At 42.9% G+C, this 22,339-nt stretch overlaps 1 protein-coding gene across 3 annotated transcripts in view; it reads right to left on the bottom strand.

Moving 5' to 3' along the window:
• Window positions 1–2,060: 2,060 nt before the first annotated feature.
• MYO5A (myosin VA) overlaps window positions 2,061–22,339 on the bottom strand; it is a 141,127-nt gene continuing 120,848 nt past the window's right edge. For all 3 annotated transcript variants that reach the window (XM_083183894.1, XM_083183895.1, XM_083183893.1), the window contains 9 exons: window positions 20,216–20,309; window positions 18,911–19,057; window positions 17,394–17,548; window positions 14,034–14,123; window positions 11,854–12,004; window positions 9,472–9,754; window positions 7,497–7,671; window positions 6,131–6,211; window positions 2,061–4,631 (listed from right to left, as the gene is read on the bottom strand). In XM_083183894.1, coding sequence (XP_083040020.1) covers window positions 4,479–4,631; window positions 6,131–6,211; window positions 7,497–7,671; window positions 9,472–9,754; window positions 11,854–12,004; window positions 14,034–14,123; window positions 17,394–17,548; window positions 18,911–19,057; window positions 20,216–20,309 — 1,329 coding nt within the window. In that variant the 3' untranslated portion in view covers window positions 2,061–4,478. The remainder of the gene's footprint in view (window positions 4,632–6,130; window positions 6,212–7,496; window positions 7,672–9,471; window positions 9,755–11,853; window positions 12,005–14,033; window positions 14,124–17,393; window positions 17,549–18,910; window positions 19,058–20,215; window positions 20,310–22,339) is intronic.

The following is a 22,339-nucleotide window of genomic DNA, read 5'->3' as shown; positions in this document are numbered from 1 at the left end:
GCCCGCAGACAACAGTGACGCATGGTGGAGGTTCCTTTAACCCCTTGAGTGGTGGGTTTTGATGGGGCATGCGAAACCTACCAGGGCAGGTTTGTCCTGCCCCAGCAAAACCCACCACTGAGCTGTTATTTTCTTACATCTAATTAATGAGTTGCACAGTAGCTGCACTATGCACATCGGGTCCTGCAATATTGCTCGCAGTGCTCCAAAAGCCCCAGCATGACTGACATGCAGCAGGAGCTTGGTAGTGGTAATGGGAAATGTTGTAAAAAACGGGGGCAGACCGGCCCATTTTCTAGCTGTGTCAAAGGCCACTGGCTGCACCCACAGACTCTGCTTGACTGGCCCATTACAGTGTGATTCTGCTGGACATCCTCATGGTTACAAAGATATGGGATGGTCATGCAGTTGAGCCAATGCAGTGTCTTCAGATTAGAGAAGCCGGCAGTGGGCGTCTTTTTGCTTAAGATGCCTCCTTTATATTTTGCTCAATATTGCACAGCTGCTGCATACAAACATGCAGCAGCTGTGCCATTATCTGTCACACCAGAAGCAGCCTCATAGCCCAGTGGGCATGCTATACACAGGCATGCAAACCCGTGCTTCTTTTTGTTTTGTGAAAAGTCCCAGCATACCTTGCCAGCTGTCATATTTGCAATTATATCCTGTAATTTCACATAGATAGTAGAGGCAACCACTTTGTAGGCCGAAGCCATCTTACAGATGCAGCCTATATAGTCACCAACATATACCACTAGCTCTTAGGGAACCATCTGGGCATTGTTATAAATACAGATTGTACCATAAAATGACTGTCCTCCAATGTGGACGCAGCATATGTCCTTTGAAATACAAAGCCTTTTATGATTTTATCAGTTTTGAGAAGAACATACATTCTTAGAAGAAAAACAAAGAAAATGAACAAACACCAAATTCTTGAACGAACTTTATTTTTACAATGTGCAGTGATAGCTAATTAGCTACAGTGTTAATGATGCAAACATTTGCGAAGCACAATATTAGACAGGATATGTGTTAGCATTTGGGTTTTACTGTAAATACCTGGATGACATATTATAACATTCTATTTTCATTTAATAATTTTTTTCTCTCATAATAATAAATTTGTCCTACTTCATTATATACGTAATTAAATGTTTCCTAAATAATATACATTGGGATGTTAATAACAGTGCCATGAGGAAGTGATTGAAGCCACATTACATGCACAGTGTGCATTTATCAACATGACCATGACTAAAACAGATTCATGCAGAGTAAGTAGTGAACTCTGTCTGTGCCGTTTATAAAAAGACTGCATCATCTTCATTACCCGCACAAAGTGATCATGTAGTTCCGGCTATCTACCACTGGCTGAGCAAGCCACACTCTGCAATTGCCAGCTGGATATAAGGACCTATCAGAGGGGAAAGGGGTGTGGTATGGGACTCCGACAGTCATTATCCCGACTGGCCAGAGTCAGACAGCATGGCGAGTGCAAAAAAGCCCCTTGCGGGCTCGCTGCGCTCGCCACGCTGCGGGCACGGTGGCTCGCTACGCGAGCCACCTATTCTATTCTCCCTCTTTGGGGGTCGTGGACCCCCACGAGGGAAAATAGTGGGTGGCCGTCGGCGTTTTGACAGTCGGGATCCCGACGTCGGGTAAATGACTGTCGGGAACCCGCCCGGCACCCAGGGGAAAGATCATTCTCCCAGAGTGCAGAGAATGGCAAAATCTATTCCAAACATTAAATACATTAAAAAAAATCTCAAAGTGCGTATGCAAGTACCAAGATATGCTTTCCTATAAAAACAGTTGTTTTGCTAGAATTTAGCTTTAATTCCCCACATAATAATTGCTAATTACACTCTTGCCAAATACTCAAATTACTTTAACAGTGCATTTACTTATCAGTTCCATACTTAAAGCCAGATGCACTAAGCTTCAAAAGTGATAAAATGGAGAGTGATAAACAGTCAGCCAATCAGCTCCTACCTGCCATGTCACAGACCATGTTTGAAAAATATCAGGTAGGAGCTGATTGGCTGTTGTTTATCACTCTCCATTTTATCACTTTTGAAGCTTAGTGCATCTGGCCCTTATTGTCTTAATCAAAGTAATGCTCAAAGGGCTTTCTTTGAACCCTTTTTAGTTTCATTAGTTACTCCAACAGATGCACTCTGAAAAAGACAACATTTTTACATCTTATTGATGGGCAAATGCTCCGCTAACTAGTGGCCAATAGGAAACGGGATTAGCCATCAATTTCCAAAAATAAAACAAAAAAGTCTGTCAGTGTAACAATCAACGTGTACCCCAAAATATTACCAGCATGTACAGGTGTGGTTACAGCAGATCTTGAAGGGGATACTGAAGGAGGGATGAAATGTATGTTTCCCTGTCAATTAACACAGCAATGGGGGACATCAGAGAATTGAGAAATGGGTGTGGCCATCTATTAGACAGGGTCACTCTATTGGACAAAGAGCAAGCACATGTAATAACATTGAGTAAGTCTGCTAAATACGCCAAGCAGCACTATATAAAGGCAGCCTATGCTAGGGGGATGAAGTAGGATCCCCTAAAATTGATTTGGTTGGTTAAAGGGTTACAAAATATGAGAGATTAAGGATTTTCTAAGAAACGAAAGGTCTGATTCATGTGAGACTAAATGAAACTATTCTGCAGTATGGAATAGTGTCTACACAAATGTTAATGAAAGTAGGTAATGTATGTGCCTGAGGTAAATGATGCCTATCTTTCTGTGTGGGAGGATGTAAATTGTGGCAACCGTAAAACGATTGCAAGATGCACCATTTTAGCGGCTTGATTAAATAACTCAGTTTTATCTATTTTGCAAATTAACATGTGGTAATAAATACAAAATTAAGCTGCAATGGATGAATAACTTTCCAGGTCTGGGTGACTAGGTTGGTCCCTTTCATAAACTCAGTATTTTAATTATGTAGAAGCATATAGCCAATTCTCTATAAGCTAAGAATAGTGGGGCAGATGTATTAAGCCTGGCGAAGAGATAAACTGGAGATAAAGTTGAGATAAAGTTGAGATAAAGTGTAAGGAGATAATGCACCAGCCAATCAACTCCTAACTGTCATATTTCAAACACAGCTGATTGGCTGGTGCATTATCTCCTTCAACTTTATCTCCAGTTTATCTCTTCGCCAGGCTTAATACATCTGCCCCATTGTTACATGTCTCCATTGTTATTATGGAATCATATGAGTAGGTTCCCCGGTCCTTAACTAGTCTTACAAAAAAAAAAACCTCAATGATAGGATATGTCTGGGTTTAATATAGTAAGATGATTTGTTCAAGTTAAACGTGGACAAATACATATTCCAAGTGCTACAGTGTCCTGTACGTGCACTTTCATCATGCATGACACCGTAACACAAGTACATGCTAGCCAATAGTAAGGAAAATACAACTGCAAGCTGTACAGTGTTTGCCTTTCTTCTAGACCAGTTTAATAACCATGAAATGTGTCCCCTGTATATACCAAGCTTCCACAATTCAACACTATATGGGTTCAAATAAATAAAAGACACAAACTAACAGCATGGAATATAGCAAAGTAAACATCATTGTAACGATCAGCTGCAAAAAAATACTGTGTTGGACTGAAAAACTCAAACATGACTAAAACAATAATCCAGGAAAGACTATGTATAGCCTTTACCAATATATTATGAGATCATATTGTTCATTAAGGCCTTTTATTGTTTTGACATTTTACGTAGTTTTTTATTTGATAACAGCTATTGTAATATTTCAGTAGATCATAGGTACTTAAGCTGCCTTTTGCCTCTAAAGGCTAAGGAATCCGCCATGGCGCAGCTCACCCTAACAGATGTACTGTAAACGTACTTTATAACAAAGAGATGAATATTTTATTTGTAGTGCTTAATATGGATACTGTAACATTAGAGGAACACAAAATACAGTAGCACATTTAATATGAATAATAATCTACAGTGCTAATAAACAATCTACATAACACAGTAAGATAACTTTATTCCAATACTTTCATAGAAATGTTTTTGCTTTTTTGATTTTTTTAACTAACATAAATAACAAGATGATTTGTATATTGGTACGTGTGTATACCGTTATGTACACACCCATTTACACAAGTGGAGTGTAACTACTCTACCACAATACGCCATCATTTCCGGATGTCACAGATGTTGTCCTGTCTCACATCCTTTTCTGTCTGCCATTATGGGAAGGGTATGGTTATTACATCCAGGAATAATTGCAGTAACCAAGGCTATTTACCAATCAGACAATGAATGAATGAATACCACCACAAAGCACCTGTCTATCAGTCTCTTATACATCATGTACAAATCACAGGAAACTTGTGACTTTTAGTATCTAGGGATGCAATGGTGAGTTCCAAATGCTTCCAGTGCGTGGAGGTCTGGGCGATTCGGCTTGAGGCAGAGAGGGTCTATTTACACACGTGTAATGAATCCTAGGCCCAGGCTGCTAGGGATCTGAATTGTTTCTAGAGCAAGAGATGATGGGTTAAATGGGAAGGTGACGGGGAAGATGTGCTTGGCGTCCATTAGCAGCTGAGGGGAGTCTTTCCGGTCTCTTAGGCGCAACTGCGGAGGAAGAGGCAAAAGATGGAAATAAACATTACAAGCAGAAGTATCTCCTTTTGTCTACTGGGAACACGGAGCTTGCGTTATGCAATTCTATGTCCATACATACAGTACAGTTAAATATATTTATATTATAAAGTTAAATATTAGTAAAAACAGTACATATCTCTTAAACACTACTTTTTAAAAGACATCATTCTAACACATCATTCTAAATGTAAAATTTTAAATTTCCGTTCTCATGTAACCTTGGGTACTTATGGGTAACGGTGAAAGGAATATGGTACAGAAGTGTCCTCATACATCTCGCATCAATACGTCATGCAGCGGGAGGGAGGGAGCCGTCAGGTCCGTTCAATTCTTATCACATTTTTACATTTTTAATTGATCTATTCAAGTGTATTTCTTTTTTTATAATTACATTTATATTTTTCTACTAATTATTACTTGCTTTATGTATTATTTGTAAATTATTGACATCCAGTCAGACATAAATTTGTCTTGCAAATTTGGTGACAAAAGTTTTAAATTTATGTTTATTTAGTCCGGATTTCATCAATCAATCAAGAAACCTTTGCATCTATGGAGACATTCTCCTTCTCCTCCATACTCCTGTAAGATGCCATATGACGCAGTGGGTAGACATCTCATACTGACGGCGGCGTGCTATCTGAACCTGCTGTCCAGCAGGCAATAGCTCTTTCAGCTGTGTGGTCCAGATCCACATGGTTAGCGTCATACAAGGGTGACGCGGACATGATAGAGCTGCGGACTGATGAGCGTCTACTTCCATTGCCTGCTTGGGCAGAACAGACCAATGTCCCTAACACAGCAGGCTGACAGGAGAATACTTTCGGTGTTTGCGTGTCAGACACCGGTAGTCTATATACCGCAACCTGATTGGCTGTTATGGCGGAATTACACTTCCGGGCAGCCCGTGCTACCATTTTGTGGAGATCCCCGTTTAATTGGACACACGCTTTATATTATTCAACCTAATCTGAGTAGCACCCAAACTCCCCAACATATAGGGAGCATTTTTAAGTGTTGTTCCAATGTAGATCTACTAATTTTGACTGTTACACTTCCTCTATTGGAGTGATCTGTGCTGACCAATATTTTGCTATTTTGCAAAACACTGCTCTCTAGCAGGATAGACAGTGCATGCACTGTCTATCTGCGGGCGATGGTGACGAGCGGGACCGCGCATTACCATCGCTATAGGGTGTACACATGAAGCGAGCCATGCTTTATCTCTAAGCGATCTGGTTAGATCGCTGGGGCTTAAAATCGGCCTGTGTGTATGCCCCCATAACCCTGAACATCGCTCCCATAGCCTAGCCCTAATCCTCTGCTGCCAGCCCGTGCAGAACAATTATATTCTGCAGATGCCATTTAATTTGGACACTGTAAAAGTCAATATTCTGACTACACCCCCTGTGCATGTACACAGAATATACCCTGAAATAAAGCTAGGATCATTACAGTAATTACTGTACCTGAATGTTACGTATAAATGACACCAGGACCCTCTCTTCAAACTCATTTACAGGAGTATAGAGATTCAGAACCTTCACAATCTATAAAGAGACATGACACATTAGTATGTTTTTGCGATCATCTTACATGACACACGTATATGGTAGTGTATAAAGAAATAAGGTTCTAACACAAGGCTGACAAAGCAATAATGTTACTCATTTTAATGCCTCAATTTCTTTATAAAACATTTTTCTTAATCCATGATAGTTGGCCAAATAATTATAAGACCTAGGGCCAGATTCTCTAAGCTTCAAAAATGATAAAATGGAGAGTGATAAACAGCCAGCCAATCAGCTCCTACCTGCCATGTCACAGACTAATTGGCTGGTTGTTTATCACTCTCCATTTTATCACTTTTGAAGCTTAGAGAATCAGGCCCATATTCTTGAAGAAAATGCAGGAGTCTGGGATGGAAGCTGCTGGAAATGATACACCATGGAGGGGGAAGGAGAGCAGTTGTTTAGACAATAGGACCATGAAACCTCTGTTTTCTTAAAAAATAAAAGGTCATATAAAGATTAAGATTATGCTGAAGATGTGGGTTTATAATGGTGGAAAGAAGACATGTGAGCTGAAGACATAGGTAAGGAAGAGTAAAAGAAAATGTATAATAGAAAAATTCCGGTACTTGTGTATTATCACGGCGCCCATCGCATCGCATCCCACTAAATAGGGTATGCGATGCGATTTCCGCGTGAAAAAGCCTGAATGTACAATTAAATATCGCATCGCATGCCAGCAAATGGAATGCAATGCGATTTTTAATTGTACAAGCACCCTGATGGGTGCATACAATGTTCAATGCCCCCAGATTGTTAAATGCCCCCCCATTGTCAATGCGACCCCCACTATCAACGCAAACCCGAAGCGTGGCGAGTGCAGCGAGGGGCGGCGGTACGCGTCCTCCGACCTTTTCATATCCCCACTATCCACGTCGGCGTAGAGTTGATTTTAGATATTGTGGCGAGCGCAGCAAGCCACCGAGCCCGAAGCGCGGCGAGCCCCGTGAGGGGACGCGGAATACATGTAAAGTAATGGATGGCTGTATATCACCCCCATTTTTTTTAACTTTTTGAAGCTTGATACACCTGGCCCGTAGCTTGCCCAGATGAGTGCATCCTGGTCTTTCAGCTTTTTTATGGGAGGGGGGCTTTGTGAGTACTGTGCTACTCTCAAAGGACTGACTGCACATATGTGGGCTGATGGCACAAATTACAACATGCCTCTATTCTCTGCTTTACTCCAGGGTCACGCAATGACCTCCCACATCCGCTACCCAATATGCTGCACTATTACCCACCGTGCTGGGACTGAGGATCTTACCTGGGCAGTGGTCAGACTGTTGCACATAGAGCAGATTGCCTCTGCATCCTCATCAGTTTTCTTTTTCACTTGCAGCAACTGAGCAGCCTGAATTAAGGGTTCCAGAGTCTCTTTGGCCCCGCTATTCATCAGATTCTTGTCTCGCATCCATTCCTCTAGCTGGCTCACATTGTACCTGTGTGGTATTATACAAAGCATAGCACTTTAGTCTGTTCTGTATGCAGTGGGACTGACAAAACCGGGAACCATTACTGTATAGGCCACATTGTCTGGTCTGCTGTATGACATCACTACAGATATACGCTTCCTTCAGCTACAAGGTGTCCTATATGGTCACTGTTCCACAGGCTGGCTGCATGCATTGTACAAAATATAGGTCTACCATAGGAGTTCTTTGTTGAAGATAAATCAATAATAATAATTGCTAAATGATTATTCCACTAAATACTATTATACAAATGTGCCCAGGCTCATCTTAAATGATATTCATGGGAGATGCAACTGGTTTGCCGAGAATAGTGTTGCCTGCAATTATTTGCATACACACCGCTTCCATAAGGAATGCATTGTGCATACACACGCTGCAAACAGTCATGGCAAGCTGCGTTATTTCACTGCCATGATGCATACACTTGCACCACAAGAAAAACCTCAGAGCAGGAAGGACATCTGTACATTTACTCACAGGGTCACATTACATAGGCTACCTGGAAAAGGGATTCAGTATTGAATCCCGGCGGTCGGGATCCCAGCGTTCAGAATCCCGACGCCGGAATCCCGACAGCCGAAATGCCGACAAGGGGGGGACGTGGATCGCCCCCCCTTGCGGGCCCGGTGCCTCGCTGCGCTCGGCACGCTATTTTATTCTCCCTCCAGGGGTGTCGTGGACACCCCAGGAGGGAGAATGTGTCGGCATTTCGGCGGTCGGGATTCTGAACGCCGGGATCCCGACCGCCGGGATCTTAACTGCATCCCCTGGAAAAGGTACAGTAATCATTTGAAAGTGTATCGTGCATTAACCGTCCCACGTGCTTTTCACTAACTTTAACACAGAATTGTGCTTGTCAATAGAGAGCCATGGACTTTGATTAGAAGCCATTTATGTACACCGATCTACATACATAAATGGCAGAAACCTAGTCTTCGTCACTTTCCTCATAGCGGCTGGTAGTGACTGTTGTAAATGGCTATTAACAGATACTATCACCCCAAAAGATAACAGGGCAGGGTAGGCAGCATTCTGTTGCTGGATATCATTAGACAACACATTTGTTCACACCAACATAATAAAAGTACAGCTTTACAGATGCTGATCTGCAACATACAGAATGTAAACAGCTGCCTGTGCAGAATTTGCCTAAAATGGTGGAGCCTTAAGTAGAGCAGCTTATCCTTAGCCACCTCCCCTTTTCCTTCAGAATATCTGATCATTGCCATGTGTGCTATTAGATGCATGCGACAAATGCTGCACTACAATGCAGAGCTACTGCCCAGATTCTCTACAATAGGAGATGCAGGGCACAAAGCAGAACGGTCCCACCTTAATCAGGACAGTTAAAGTGCCCATATACTGAGCCGGTTTAGAGGAATCGGGCTGTGAAATCAGCCAAAATCGGTTCAGTTTGATGTCCCCTCAGGTTCGATGCACGGTCCAATGCACATCGGACCTGAGCTGGTGGTCGGACTTGATATCCGTCTGACCAATCAACCTGGGACCACCCTCCACCATGCGGGGGAGGGGCGGCGGGGTCAGGCCAGCTGGTGGTGGTGGCAGGGGGTCGGCAGCTCGTAGTGTTGGGCAGTGGGGTCCGTCCGAGCGGCGGCTGGGAGCTACAGTAGCGGCATTTTGCCGGGCGTTGGGGCGGGATGTGGCTGCTGAATATTTTGAAATGACTGGCCGGACATTGATTGGCCAGTCTGCTTTCCTATGTAAATGAACATGTATGATGAGGCTAGACCTGTTGTACATGCTCACCTGATCTGCATCCCTTTGCTCCATGAACACATGTCCTTTCTGAGCAGCAGGTTATTGAGTGTGACAGCTCCAATAATGTAAAACATCTGCTTCACCACCTGCTTGATGAGCTCCGGATCTGTCCCATGCTGACACATTATGGAATGGAAGGTATTCAACTGCCTAAGGATGGAGTCCAAAGTATAGGTCCCTTCATCAGCTATGCTGGACGTCCGTTTCCGCAGACCTGTGGGCTTTACACCCGAGACGCCCTGGATGGTCTCGTGCTCCAACATTCCAGAGACTGCATTACAGGAAAGGCAACATTACTACATGATAAAAGGTCTGTGCAAATGTATTCAAGTCTGTTAGAGAAAACCAGAACTATTCATTATTCACATTATCCTGACCTTAATCACAACCAAAAGCAGAACCAACACATTTCACCTACACCCGCCCAGCATTATACCAGGTGGGAACTCTAGTGGAATAGGGTTCACAATTCGGGTCGCACCCAGGTTGGAGCGGGGTTCAAACTCTCAGGTGCGACCCGGCTTGTAGATGGAAAAGGAGTATGATAGGATTGATCTCTGTATTTATGATCATACACTATCATTTACAAAATAAACATATCCAAAAACTAAAGGCCCCCATACATAGAGCCAACTTGTCCTAAGGACAAGTCGGACCCAATTCTCCTCTGAGCTGCCCGGCAGCTCCCCGGGAGGCTCACATACGATTAGGACTTGAGTTGCCATTTTTTACATGTGATAAATCGCATGCGATTTATCACATGTAAAAAAAAAAATAACAGGGAGCTGCAGGGCGGTGAGGAGCAGTGGGGTCGGGCAGCGGCGGCTCTCAAATGAGTGGCTGGCTGGGGAGGAAGGAGTGGGGCAGCAGCGCTAATCAGAGGACTCACTGTGTCCAGCGCTGCAGCGGCAGCTATTACATCTTCAAAATAACATGTCAAATGACTCTCCGGCTTTTGATTGGCTGAGATAGAGCACTCTCAGCCAATCAGCGGCCGCAGAGGGAGGCCACTGATTGGCTGAGAATGCTCTATCTCAGCCAATCATTAGCCGGGCAGTCATTTGACATGCTATTTTAAAGTTGTAATTGCCGCGGCTGCTGCCCGCCCGCTACGGCGCTGGAGTGGACACTGATCATCATTCTGGTCACCGCCGCCCGCCCCACCGATTGCCGGATCTTATGTCCCGCCGGTCCGACCCCTGGGGCCTGGTCAGATACGCACGGGACCGCGCATCGGACTCAACGCCATGTCATGGAGAAACGATTTGGTCCGATTTAACGGGCCGATTGATCACAATCGGCCGAAATCGGACCAAATCGTCTCGATGTATGCCCACCTTAACTTTGCTACAGAGTCTTTATTCTCCGTATGCTTGCGTGGGTTTCCTCCGGTTTCTTTCCACAATCCACAAATATCCTCAAAGGTTAGTTGGCTTCCAACAAAATGAACCCGAGAATGAATGTGTGTGCGTGTCCATGTGGTAGGGAATATAGATTGTAAGCTCCACTGGGGCAGGGACGTATGTGAATGTTCAAATATTCTCTGTAAAGCACTGCGGAATATGTGTGCGCTATATAAATAATGTGATAATAATAATAATATGGATATGTAGAGTAGCTGCCACGTGATCAGTCCATCAGTCTGGTATTGCCAACTCCTCCTACTGAGAAATATCCTGCAGAAATTACACACCTTTACTTCTTCTTTCCTGCTAGAGGAGCCTGAGACATTCTATGTGTAACCAGCAAGTGGCTGGTTTAATTTAATAAGGTTTAATATATTTGTCTTAAAGTTTAATGATGTTTTGAGAAGAAGCTGTGGTAGAGAATAGAGTCAGGTGAGTTGCGCTCAGATTTCAAAATCAAACATTATTAGTGTAATGCACAGTATAATCAGTACTATTTTTCTGGAAAAATAGGTCCAGGAACTCCAGGTCTGGGGGGTTGATCAATTAAATAAGGAGAGAGCGAGAGAGAGAGACATTGGAGCTGCTCCTGGCGATTCTATCACCATTCAACAGCCGCCGCTGCCCAACAGAAGGGGGCACGCGTGCCCCCTTCTGTTGGAGCCCGGAGCTGCCCTCCGCCGGCTCCATCACACCTCCCCCTGAAGCAGAGACGTGCAGGGAATCCGCTCCCCGCCACCGTGTTGACGCCTGTCCTGCAGGCTGGCTGGCTGGCTGGTGCTCCATCTCTATTGTATTTAGAAACAAAGGCACTCACAGGTGACTTTAAAATAAAACTTATCTTATGGAAAGTATATATTGGCCCAGAACAGGTTCCTGATGATGTCATATTTAATTAAAGGTAAAATAACACTGAGTATAATGAATAGATCCTTTTTAGTTACAGCCTGTCTGTATTACCCACCAATCATTGGCTGCAGGATGTTCTCCAGCGTACGGACCAGCTGCTGATAGATCTGGATGGCCAGGTCACTTAACACTTGTCTGTACTCAGCGAGATCGAAGTTTGCGAGACAGTGCTCATTCTGCCGGGTTGTGTTGGTCTTCATAAATGCCTGTAGAGCGAAAGATCAGAATGATATGTCATTATCCACTTGTATCAGGCCACCTTGCTACTGACATGTCACTAAAACTACTGTATTTCCTTGTAAAGCCAAATTATGTTTTACAAGGAAATACAGTGGTTTCACAAACCTTTATTGGTGCCATATAAACATTGCTTATTAACTGCTGTTTTCTTGAATGTTGTGGTTTTCGGTTTTTAATAACAGGAATAAAACAGGCTGGTATAAGGCCATCTCTGAGGAGATGAAACACTGACAATTCTCACTACTGGTCTGTAAAAGTCCTCAAGTGACTTTGGTTACATGAATAATATAAGGGTTCTAGTGCATGTAATGTAGGTGACTATTAATATGAGGACATCCTAGCTCATACAGGGCATGCAAGCGGGACTGTTGCCCAGCACTACAAAGCCTTCTACATTGAAGCACTTGTGTCGAGTTTCAATCTTTACAATACTGAATTCTAAATTCCTAAGCAATACCATGCTTATGTTAGATAGAGGATTCAGAGAGAGTAGGGTTGTCAATTATCAATGCTGAAGTAATGTATAAAGAACAAAAATTAATATTCTATATATAATTGCTATGTATGCTTTGGGCAGTATTCAATGAGGCTGATCCGCCATGTTTTATGGCGATTTTGTGCTATTTTCGGGCTGTAAGGCGATTTTTTTAACTAAAACGGTGAATCACCCTATTCAATGACCAGGTGGCGAATACATTTCAAGGTTTTTATCGCCATGATTCACCGAGTAGCAATCGCTATCTTTTTATGGTGAAGTGGAATGCGAACTTTTAAAATAAAGTGTTTTGTTTTTTACATTTGATGTAAAAAAATCAGGAATTTTATTCTGAGGAGGGGCATGCTATTTTTATTCATGTGCTGTAAGCACATGAATATATATTTAATTAAAAATTTTTTTTTTTTTTTTTTTTTACACAGAGCAGCCAGCAGGGCGCCGGGAGCCGAGCCGCTCATTAGATATTCATATATTCACTGCACCCGATCATTACATATGCACGATCGGGTGTAGTGAATACCCGGTCCCCTGTTGGCTATCCCGGGGGGCAGCCTGTGCTGCCTGGCACCCGGGGAGCCCACCTCCCCCCCACAAACGTTCTGGGACAGGCAGGGAGACTTCCATCTCCATGCCTGCCGCCGTCCTCAGACTCCCTGCGGCATTGCCACAGGAGTTAAAATTCGCCGGTCAGAGGCAGTGAGCCCCTGACTCGTTGAATACTGGAGCCGGCAAGGCTCCGGAACGCGGCGGGCAGTGGCGAATGTGCAGCGAATCCTAAACAGGATTCGCTGCACATCGTCATAATTCTCATTGAATACTGCCCTTTGACTATTCCTAGAGCGAGGTGTTCCAAGATGGGCTGGAGTATTCCCATGGCATAGAGTCAGCTGTATTAGGTCGCTATCTGGTGTCATTGTGGATTTCTGTTAGCTATGATGTGAGAATTAGAACTGAAGGATCATACTTCTACTCTGTGCTGTGTGATCACCAGTCACAGATGGAGCAACAGATGTAGCCATGCTCATCGTTGCTGCTGCTCATGCTTGTTTGTCACTCCTGTGAATTAGACGCACACGTATGGTGACAGGATCACGCCAATCGCTACCGAATTCACATGTGGCAATTGGCGTGGCAACAAAGAGCGTGGCTACATCTGTATTGTGGTAGATTATGTCAGAGAATAAGGACACAGTATACAGTGTACCACAGCAAACGTTATGTTCTGCTGATCCGTCAGAGCAGGTACACAACTGCAACCTGGAAACACAAGGAGACAGCCAATCAGATCATTTCCAGACAGCTGATTGCTGACTTTACCCTTTTCCTGTGCCCCAGTTTATATGAATGTTCCCCAAATTTAAAGGCAACATGCTGCATGGATTTTGGATATATATCCATTTATAAACTAGGTAGTATCTGGCAGGTAATCCATAACTCGGTTCTACACATAATTTCATTTGCTGGAGAGAAGAAGCCAACATGAAACACCCAAACTGTACCTCTTCTCCACTGTACTGCTTCAGGCAGTGAAGGAACCGGCATGTGTTGGAAAGCCAGAAGGACACAGTTTCAAAATCATCTCCTCTTTTCTGTAACAGGGGAGAGACAACACATAGCATATAATACCAGTTATATGGACTGACAAAACCATAATACCCATATATCCTTCTGCATGCTTCAGGGTACTAGGTTGATAAAATGACTAGTACTAGATGCCGTACACAATATGTCCAGGCATTACAGGATTAGTGTAACAGGCTGCTATAAGAGTCATGTCACTAGGCTCTCTGGTATCTTATGTGCAGCTGTGAAAGAGTTAAACCCCAGTGAGCAAACTCAGACGAAGCTGTTCTGGCATGCGTGCACTGAGTAACCCAGCCCATTGTTCAGCTGTGTAGAGGCCATGATGCAGAACGTCTAACTCCTCCAGGAGACTGTGAGGATGCTGGCTCTGAGCCACCGTGGGACACAGCCTCGCTACCGCTCTTCTTATTGTCAGTGGCATTAAGGTCTCAGCCATGCAGAGTGCTGTACACCGCTACTTCCATCCACGCACAGTGGCAAAGGACTCCTTCCAAATACAGAACACACACAATGCTTAAGATATTGCTATTAAGGAATGCTTAAACTATGGCAAGGCATGCTGGGATGTGTAGTTTCACAACAGCTGGAGGGCCACAGTTTGGACATGCCTGGTGTAGGCTATTAGTTAAGTGAGCATTTGGATTAGGATAGAAAGGAAAATACATGACACCAATGCTAGCAAATGGGGTGGCTAGAATTAATTCCTTTATGGCTACATGTACCAGTAGATAACAGCTAAGATTTTGCATATAGTCTAGTTATTTATAAATATAGCCTTTACTATTTGTTTCTGTATAAAGAAGCATGGAACAGGCATTGCCTTTGACCACACACACTATAGCAGGCATAGTTACCCATTTACCACAGCCACATTGCAGCTGCACAGGAAATTAGATTTCAGATCACTCTACTCCTAAGTATACAGCGCAGAGATGTCTGTTTCCACTCACCACATTTAGATATGTGCTCAGAAAGATGATGAAAAATATAAAACAATAAATTATTGGATCCTATAAATCACTTTACAAATAACAGTTATAGGACTTATTTTTCCCCAACCATTACCACACACGTTCTTCATGCAGGCCACACATGCACCAATCCCATAATTCAGTACAAAACTATTATACAGGGTTGATACACAAGACACGATGAGGACAATAAGTATGACTGAGCGATCTTAATCAACTTTCATGAATACTTTTGGTACTTGTGTATTATAGCGGCGCCCATCGCATCGCATACCATATGGTATGCGATGCGACGCGATATTGTACAATGTCATAAAATTTTAAAATTGTATGACATTGTGTATGGCACCCTAATGGGTGCTTACAATGTTAAATGCACCCCCACGCCACCCCCCCACTATAAACGTGAACCCGAAGCGTGGCGAGCGGCGGCGGTACGCGTCCTCCGACCTTTTCATACCCCCACTATACACGTCGGCGTGGAGTTGAGAATAGAAAGTGTGGCGAGCGCAGCGAGCCGCCGAGCCCGAAGCGTGGCGAGCCCGGCGAGGTATCCGCGTCCCCTCGCGGGCTTCACAGGTATCCGCGTCCGCTCGCCACGCTTCGGGCTCGCCACACTTTCTATTCTCAACGTGGGGGTATGAAAAGGTCGGAGGACGCGTACCGCCGCCGCTCGCCACGCTTCGGGTTCACGTTTATAGTGGGGGGGTGGCGTGGGGGTGCATTTAACATTGTAAGCACCCAATTGGGTGCTTAAAAGCACCCTTTAGGGTGCTTATACAATGTTTCATCGCATAGGGGGTCAAAATCGCGTCGCATCACATGCCATCGGGTGCATGGCATGCGATGCGATAAAAACATTGCGCTATGTACATCGGAGGCGCCGCTTTAATACACAAGTACCATACTTCTAATTCTACAGTAAATAGATAGGAGCAGGTAGCCATGTTCCACTGAATGTATGTGACTGAAGTCTAATAGTGTGTACACACGGTACTTTTTGCCTTCCGATTTTGACGATATAGTCAACATCGGATCGGAATCAGATGCAGATCTGATCGGATCGTGGATAGTATCTTAAGGCACATCTGACCATGTGTACACACCATAGCACTACAAACCTCTGTCTTGAAAAAGTTCCCAGTGCATTATGGGTACGAAACGCGTTGACGCAATTCACAGTCTTGTGGAGTCTCCAACCCGCCCCCAGCCGGCGTATCTTCAACACGCTGAACGCCTTCACAAACCCTGCTTTAAAACCACAACAGCAGCTCGGAGAAAATTTCCTCATCTGCAGTGAGCGCATCAAATCGGCTTCTCCCTGTACACCATCCGCTCCCTACAACAAGCTGAGCGAGGCCGTCACTGACAGGTGAGCAGCAATTGTATCAGCCGCCAGCCATACGGCGCACCACGACCCAGAGTCCCCGGCCGTCACTAATACCTGTGCAGAGACTACATCAACCCACAGCCATACGGTGCACCACGCTCAGGCGATCCCGGTAGCTACTAACAGCTGCACAGCAATTACATCAGCCCCCAGCGATACGGCGCATCACGCTCCGTGAGTATCAAGGAAAAAAGTGTAATACTCTGCATCTTGACCGGTGACTAACCATATTGCCATACTAACTCTCTTTGCGTGTTATCCTACATGCTAACGGACTGGCTACATATTGAATTACCGGCTTATTAACCCTACTAAACTCTGAGGCTATTACCTGCTTGTCCTATCGCTGCTAATATTACCATCTATATTGCTGCTAAACAAGGAAATCTTTTGTGGTATCATTATCTTAATGAATTGGAGACTCCATTGATTTATTAATCCTAGTGTCTATTACTACTATAGCCCTATCTTATAGTCATTTTATTGTATTAATTTTTAATATAATTTGTATGTATAAAATGTTATAAACTGTACGTTTTTTTGGGATATCTTTTATAAAAAAGTGTAATTATATACAGTGTGTCCGGATTTATTATTCCTGATCAGCAGACTATCATTATTTTTTACCAAAGCAGCGCAGTGCATAATTATTCTTTTTGTTATAGCACTACAACAACTCTCGGCAAATGCTGGCACATTATAAATAATTACATGAGTGCCAGCTCATTTTTTGACAATTACTCTAAAAGTAGGCCTGGTGTGGATATTGATATAAATGTACTGAAATGAATGCTTGCGATCCGGCTCACAGGCTATAAACCAGAAAGCTCATTAAGCCACTTACTGTAGATCACAATATGAAACCATTCTGAAAAAAACAAACAGATATAAAGATATGCTATTTCTGAACCTGCCTTTAAAATCTTTTTGATTCCGTTAATAGTTGACGCAAGTAGGGATCGGACTCTCTGATCATCGTTGAGGTAATCAGCATGGCGGACACACATAAACAAAATATATGCTGGTAACCCTGGAATAAGATTTACGGCAACACCTCGGGGCTTTAATTCTGAAAAAAAAAAAAAAATCAATGATGATTTAATAGCATACAGGAAAATAATGTATAGTAGCTGTAATTTTTTTGGTACTTGTGTATTATCACGGCGCCCACTAAGCAATTTGCTCAGTGGGCTATTCTGCGTAGGAAAATCGCATCGCATTGCATGCAGTTTTTTGCGTGTGATACAATTTTCCTATGTCATTTAATCACTGCTCTCTGCCCACGGGTGCGATTCGATCACATGCGATTTTATAGCTTGAAATGCCATTTACTTTACTATACACTTCTATGCGATGCAATGGGATTTAGCACCCACCCCCACTATCCACGTCCCGACCTTTTCATACTTCCACTATCCATGTCGGCGTGGAACTGATTTTATATAGTGTGGCGAGCGGAGCGAACCACCGAGCACGAAGAGTGGCAAGCGCAGCGAGCCCGCGAGGGAACACGGAATACATTTAACGTAATCCGTGTGCGCTCACCACACTATATTAAATCAACTCGACACCGATGTGGATAGGGAGGACGTGTAATATTTCATAATATCTGTGATATCCCCGTATCTCTTTTCACTAACTTCCCTGCATCTCAGCAGTATTGTGTACTAAGAATTGTGCTGCTAATTGTTAATTGTGCTCTGTTTTAGTTATTCTGTTGCTGTTATGTTTAGTTCTGTGTACCCTGTACTGTTCTAATGTGTGCTAAATGTACGGCGATGCGTACCACTTGTGGCGCCATATAAATAAAATATAACAATTTAACTTTTCCATCCTTTCTACTGGGGACAGGAGACCCAAGATTGTACTAGGTACTTTGCGTAGAACTAAATCATCTGGGTGCACACCCTTTGTAATTTGAGAAATTACTATGGCCCCTCAGTTGAAACATTTGATTTTTTGAAATGGCAATTGTGCTGGTTCGACCTGGGCAGGGTCCCTTGTTAAGTGGATGGGGTCTCTTTTATCTCTTCTGCTGGTCTTGTTCTTTAAATGCCAGGGAGAAGGTTATCTGCTCAAGATCTACAGTATTTGGGGGAGAGAGTCTGAAACCTGATGTTCCAATATGGTTTAATGGGGATTTTTTTAGCTGGGTATATTTGGGTCTTTTTGCACCAGGGCTCACCACCCACAAGTCGTCTGTAATGTATAAAGCAATTTGGTAATTTTAAACTAAACTAAATAAGAAATAAGCATCAAAACCTTGCATTAACATGCCTACAATTATGAATCCATAAATTATAGTGGTATTTTATACCTATATGCAGTTCCAGGAATAAGTCCACAAATGATCGTGTTGGGCTGAAAAGTGCTCCTCACGGTTTCAATAAATGATAGATTTGGTCAAGTTTTTCTCAGCCTGGATACCCACCTAAAATAAGGTTCTTGATCAGCTTTAGTTCATCCTCCTTCTTATATTCAAGCATGCCTTGAAAGTCTCTCTCTTTACGTGGAATATTAAGCGGGCGAATAGGCTCGTCCACTATTTGACCAGGAGACACGTTCTCCATTTGACCAACTATAAAGTAAAAAAAGAAAACAATACTCAATATTAACATATACAGCTGTACATCAGGATAGCTCACGCAGAAGAAGCCAGAACAGTGATATTTTAAAGTTGAGATCAGCATCCTTTACCGGTCTACACAATCCGCCCCGGTGCCTGGATAAAGTATCGTACAAAATCCAAAAAACAAACAGCACTCAAGAGGCAAATTCATTTGAAGAAAGAAATGTGTATTGGTCAACGTTTTGGGGGGTTGAACCCCTTTCTCACCTGTAGGTGTGTCTTGAGAAAGGGATTAAACTTCCCGAAATGTTGACCTACTGTAATACACGTTTTTTTCTTCAAATGAATTGCCTCAAGTATCGTTTGACTTTTGGACTTTTTATATATATATATATATATATATATATATATATATATATATATATATATATATATATATATATATATATACAGTGTATATTGAGGTACTCGTCAATCAAAATGGACTTCACATCTCCAGGGTTCTGTGGTAGGCGGAACCCCTGGGAGAAATGACTCTGCAGCCTGGCCAAAAAAAAGCTATGGATTGAGGTTAGTATTTTATGTAGTGAGGTCCAGTTCCAGAATTAAGAATGCTTAAAAAAGCAAAATGAAAAAATACATTTGTTTCTTTCTCCTTGCATTAGAATAGAAATATGGGAGTTCCGTTTTTTTTTTTTCCGGATAGCCAAACAAATTTGAAAATTCGCTGCCCGACTATTCAATTGTAGCAATTTTCACAGCTATTGAAGGCATTTTTCACCCATGCCTTTTTACTTTTTACGTTTTTGGGGTGAAAAGGCATGGGTGATAAATGCTTTAAAAAGCATAGAAAATTCCTGCAATTTCACCCGGAAGGTGGAGAAAACAAGTGGATTGGCAGACTAATTTGCAAATCCAGGTGTTTTTTGACACTGTCAATTTTTTTTGGCCTAGACAAAAAAAATTGCCCTTCTTTTGAATAGGGTGAATCCCCACTCACCCTAAAAAAGAAAAACGGACAAAAGTGCCTAGCCGAAAAATCGTCACTGACTGACCTCTCAAAGTTACAAGAAAACCAGATTTTACAAGGATTTAAACCACAAGGCTTCAGTTCTGATCATAAATATGTAAACGGGATGTTACACACAGCTGCGGTACTTTTATTACCTTCAAGTTCTCCGATTTTCTTAGCAAATACTTTCAGCTGCTTTTTCAGTTTCCTGACAGTTTTATCTTGCTTCTCGAGCTGCTCCATCAGATCCTATAGGTATTATCAATCTCTTAGTAAAAATACACCCTTAACAAATAATGAGCAGATTGTATATACATGAGCTATGAAGATATTGTTAGGCGAAATGGTGACTGAAAAGCAAAACAACAGTGCCACCAAGTGGCTGAGATTTGCCTGTGCAGTTACAAGTAATTTGGTCAAATCTGTCTATATCTGGGCAAAATTCATCAAGCCTACTAACCAATCTAAGATTCCTAATATTTCAATGGAACAACAGACTAGTTTTCCAGCAGCATTATAAGAGCTTATACTAGTTATCGAATAGTATGTCTGCCATACTATAGGCAAAATGGCATGATGACATTAATATGCAGTTCTGGATTAGATTAGTCTAAAACCCAATACACTACAATGATTTTGCATGATTTCAAGCGATTACGACCTTTCGGGCCGATATATCGTTTGTAAAGTGTCAAATCATATGTGTATGGGGCCCTTTAGTCAACGTTGCATAAAGAGGATGAATATTATATAACTCTTGTTTACATAAACAAATGTTAAGTGACAATGACCATTAAGAGTCAATATAAGAGATTAGTTTTGCAAATCAATTCAAAAGAATGATAGCTATTATTTTTTGTTAAAGAGATTTTACTGAAACACTATACTGAAAGACAGCAGCTTATGAAATTGTGCCCAGATAACTAGAAACGTGTTGTGTTACTGTTTAATAACATAAGTGTGCACAGAAAGCAGAGGAAATGAATCTGCTAAGAGGAGACAGGAAACAGTTTCATCTGATATAGAAACAATATTGATAAAAAAAAAAAAAAAAAACGTTGGTAAATGCAGAAGCGGCAGTGGACGCCTGCCAGCAACACACAGCTGGTATAGAAAGAGCCCTATGAAAGTAGTATACAGTGTTTCAAAACACTATGCAACATTGACCTGTAGTTGCATTATCAAAGGTTATCAAACTAAAGTATTTAAATATATAGAACACTAGTAAAAAGCCTGTCAAAACAGCAGGGAAATGTAATAGCGTCTGATTGCCAGAATTGTGGAATGTCGGACGATCTCAAATTATTTTTTAAAGGGGGTGGGGGGGAGCACGGTCAGCATCACTGCTCACACAGGAGCTGCCAAGTTTCTGGAAGTCCTGCTGCTGGGAGCCAGTGTTCTGTCATACTAAACGTGTGTGTGCGAATGTTTGGCATTAGTCTTTTATAGATATAGAGGTCATATAGCTGTAATGGGCAGGCTATAATGATGCTGCACTATATACACCAGCACTGGCATAGGTAAGCTCAGTAGTCCCTGCACAGCTCCTGGCTAGTCTGGGGGTAGAGGACACTACTAGCCACCAGCAGCAGGCTGGATGGATGCATGGTCTGGGCGTGGCCTGTGTAGAGTCTGAAGAGAGAAGCATATCACCCTGTCCTCCTCTGTGGAACACATATATATATAAAGCACCCGGGGGTTGCGGGTGGAGATGCTGCCGGTAGGGGGGGGTGCGTGCAGAGATGCTGCCAGGAGGGGCGCGGGTGAAGATGCAGATACAGCTTCTGCACTCTGCGCTTGGCCTCCCTATGTCCCGGCTGGGAAGCGGCCTCCCAGTTACGACTGTCCGGGCAGCGGCTGTGGTGGCAAAGGACGCTGCCATCTTCCCCCTTTCACCCGGCTCAGGCTGCTGCACACACCGGAAGTGACGCCGTAATCCCACCCCCCTGTGTTTGTGGCAGCAGCTCATCTGTCTTCCTCCTCCTGCTGTCACAGTCACTCACATGAAGGGGGCACCGGACATAAGGATATGCGGCTCGTCATATTTAGCAAGATTGTGTAACTCCGCCCAGCATTATACACAAACATGATTGACAGATCTGGCTAAAGATATATAAGATATGATATTTAAAAATACAAAGATTTGTCTAACAGACATTATATTCAAGAGCAAAAGGATTAATGGATGAAAAATGGAAGACACTGCCTGAGGTGATGATGGCTAATGATTGGATACATTTCTTAAAAATAGTTGTGTACATTCTTGGGTTATTTATGGA

Source organism: Crinia signifera, chromosome 4 (genome assembly GCF_055691185.1).
Source record: "Crinia signifera chromosome 4, ASM5569118v1, whole genome shotgun sequence".
Taxonomy (NCBI): Eukaryota; Metazoa; Chordata; class Amphibia; order Anura; family Myobatrachidae; genus Crinia; species Crinia signifera.
This window is presented reverse-complemented; position numbering and strand designations above follow the sequence as displayed.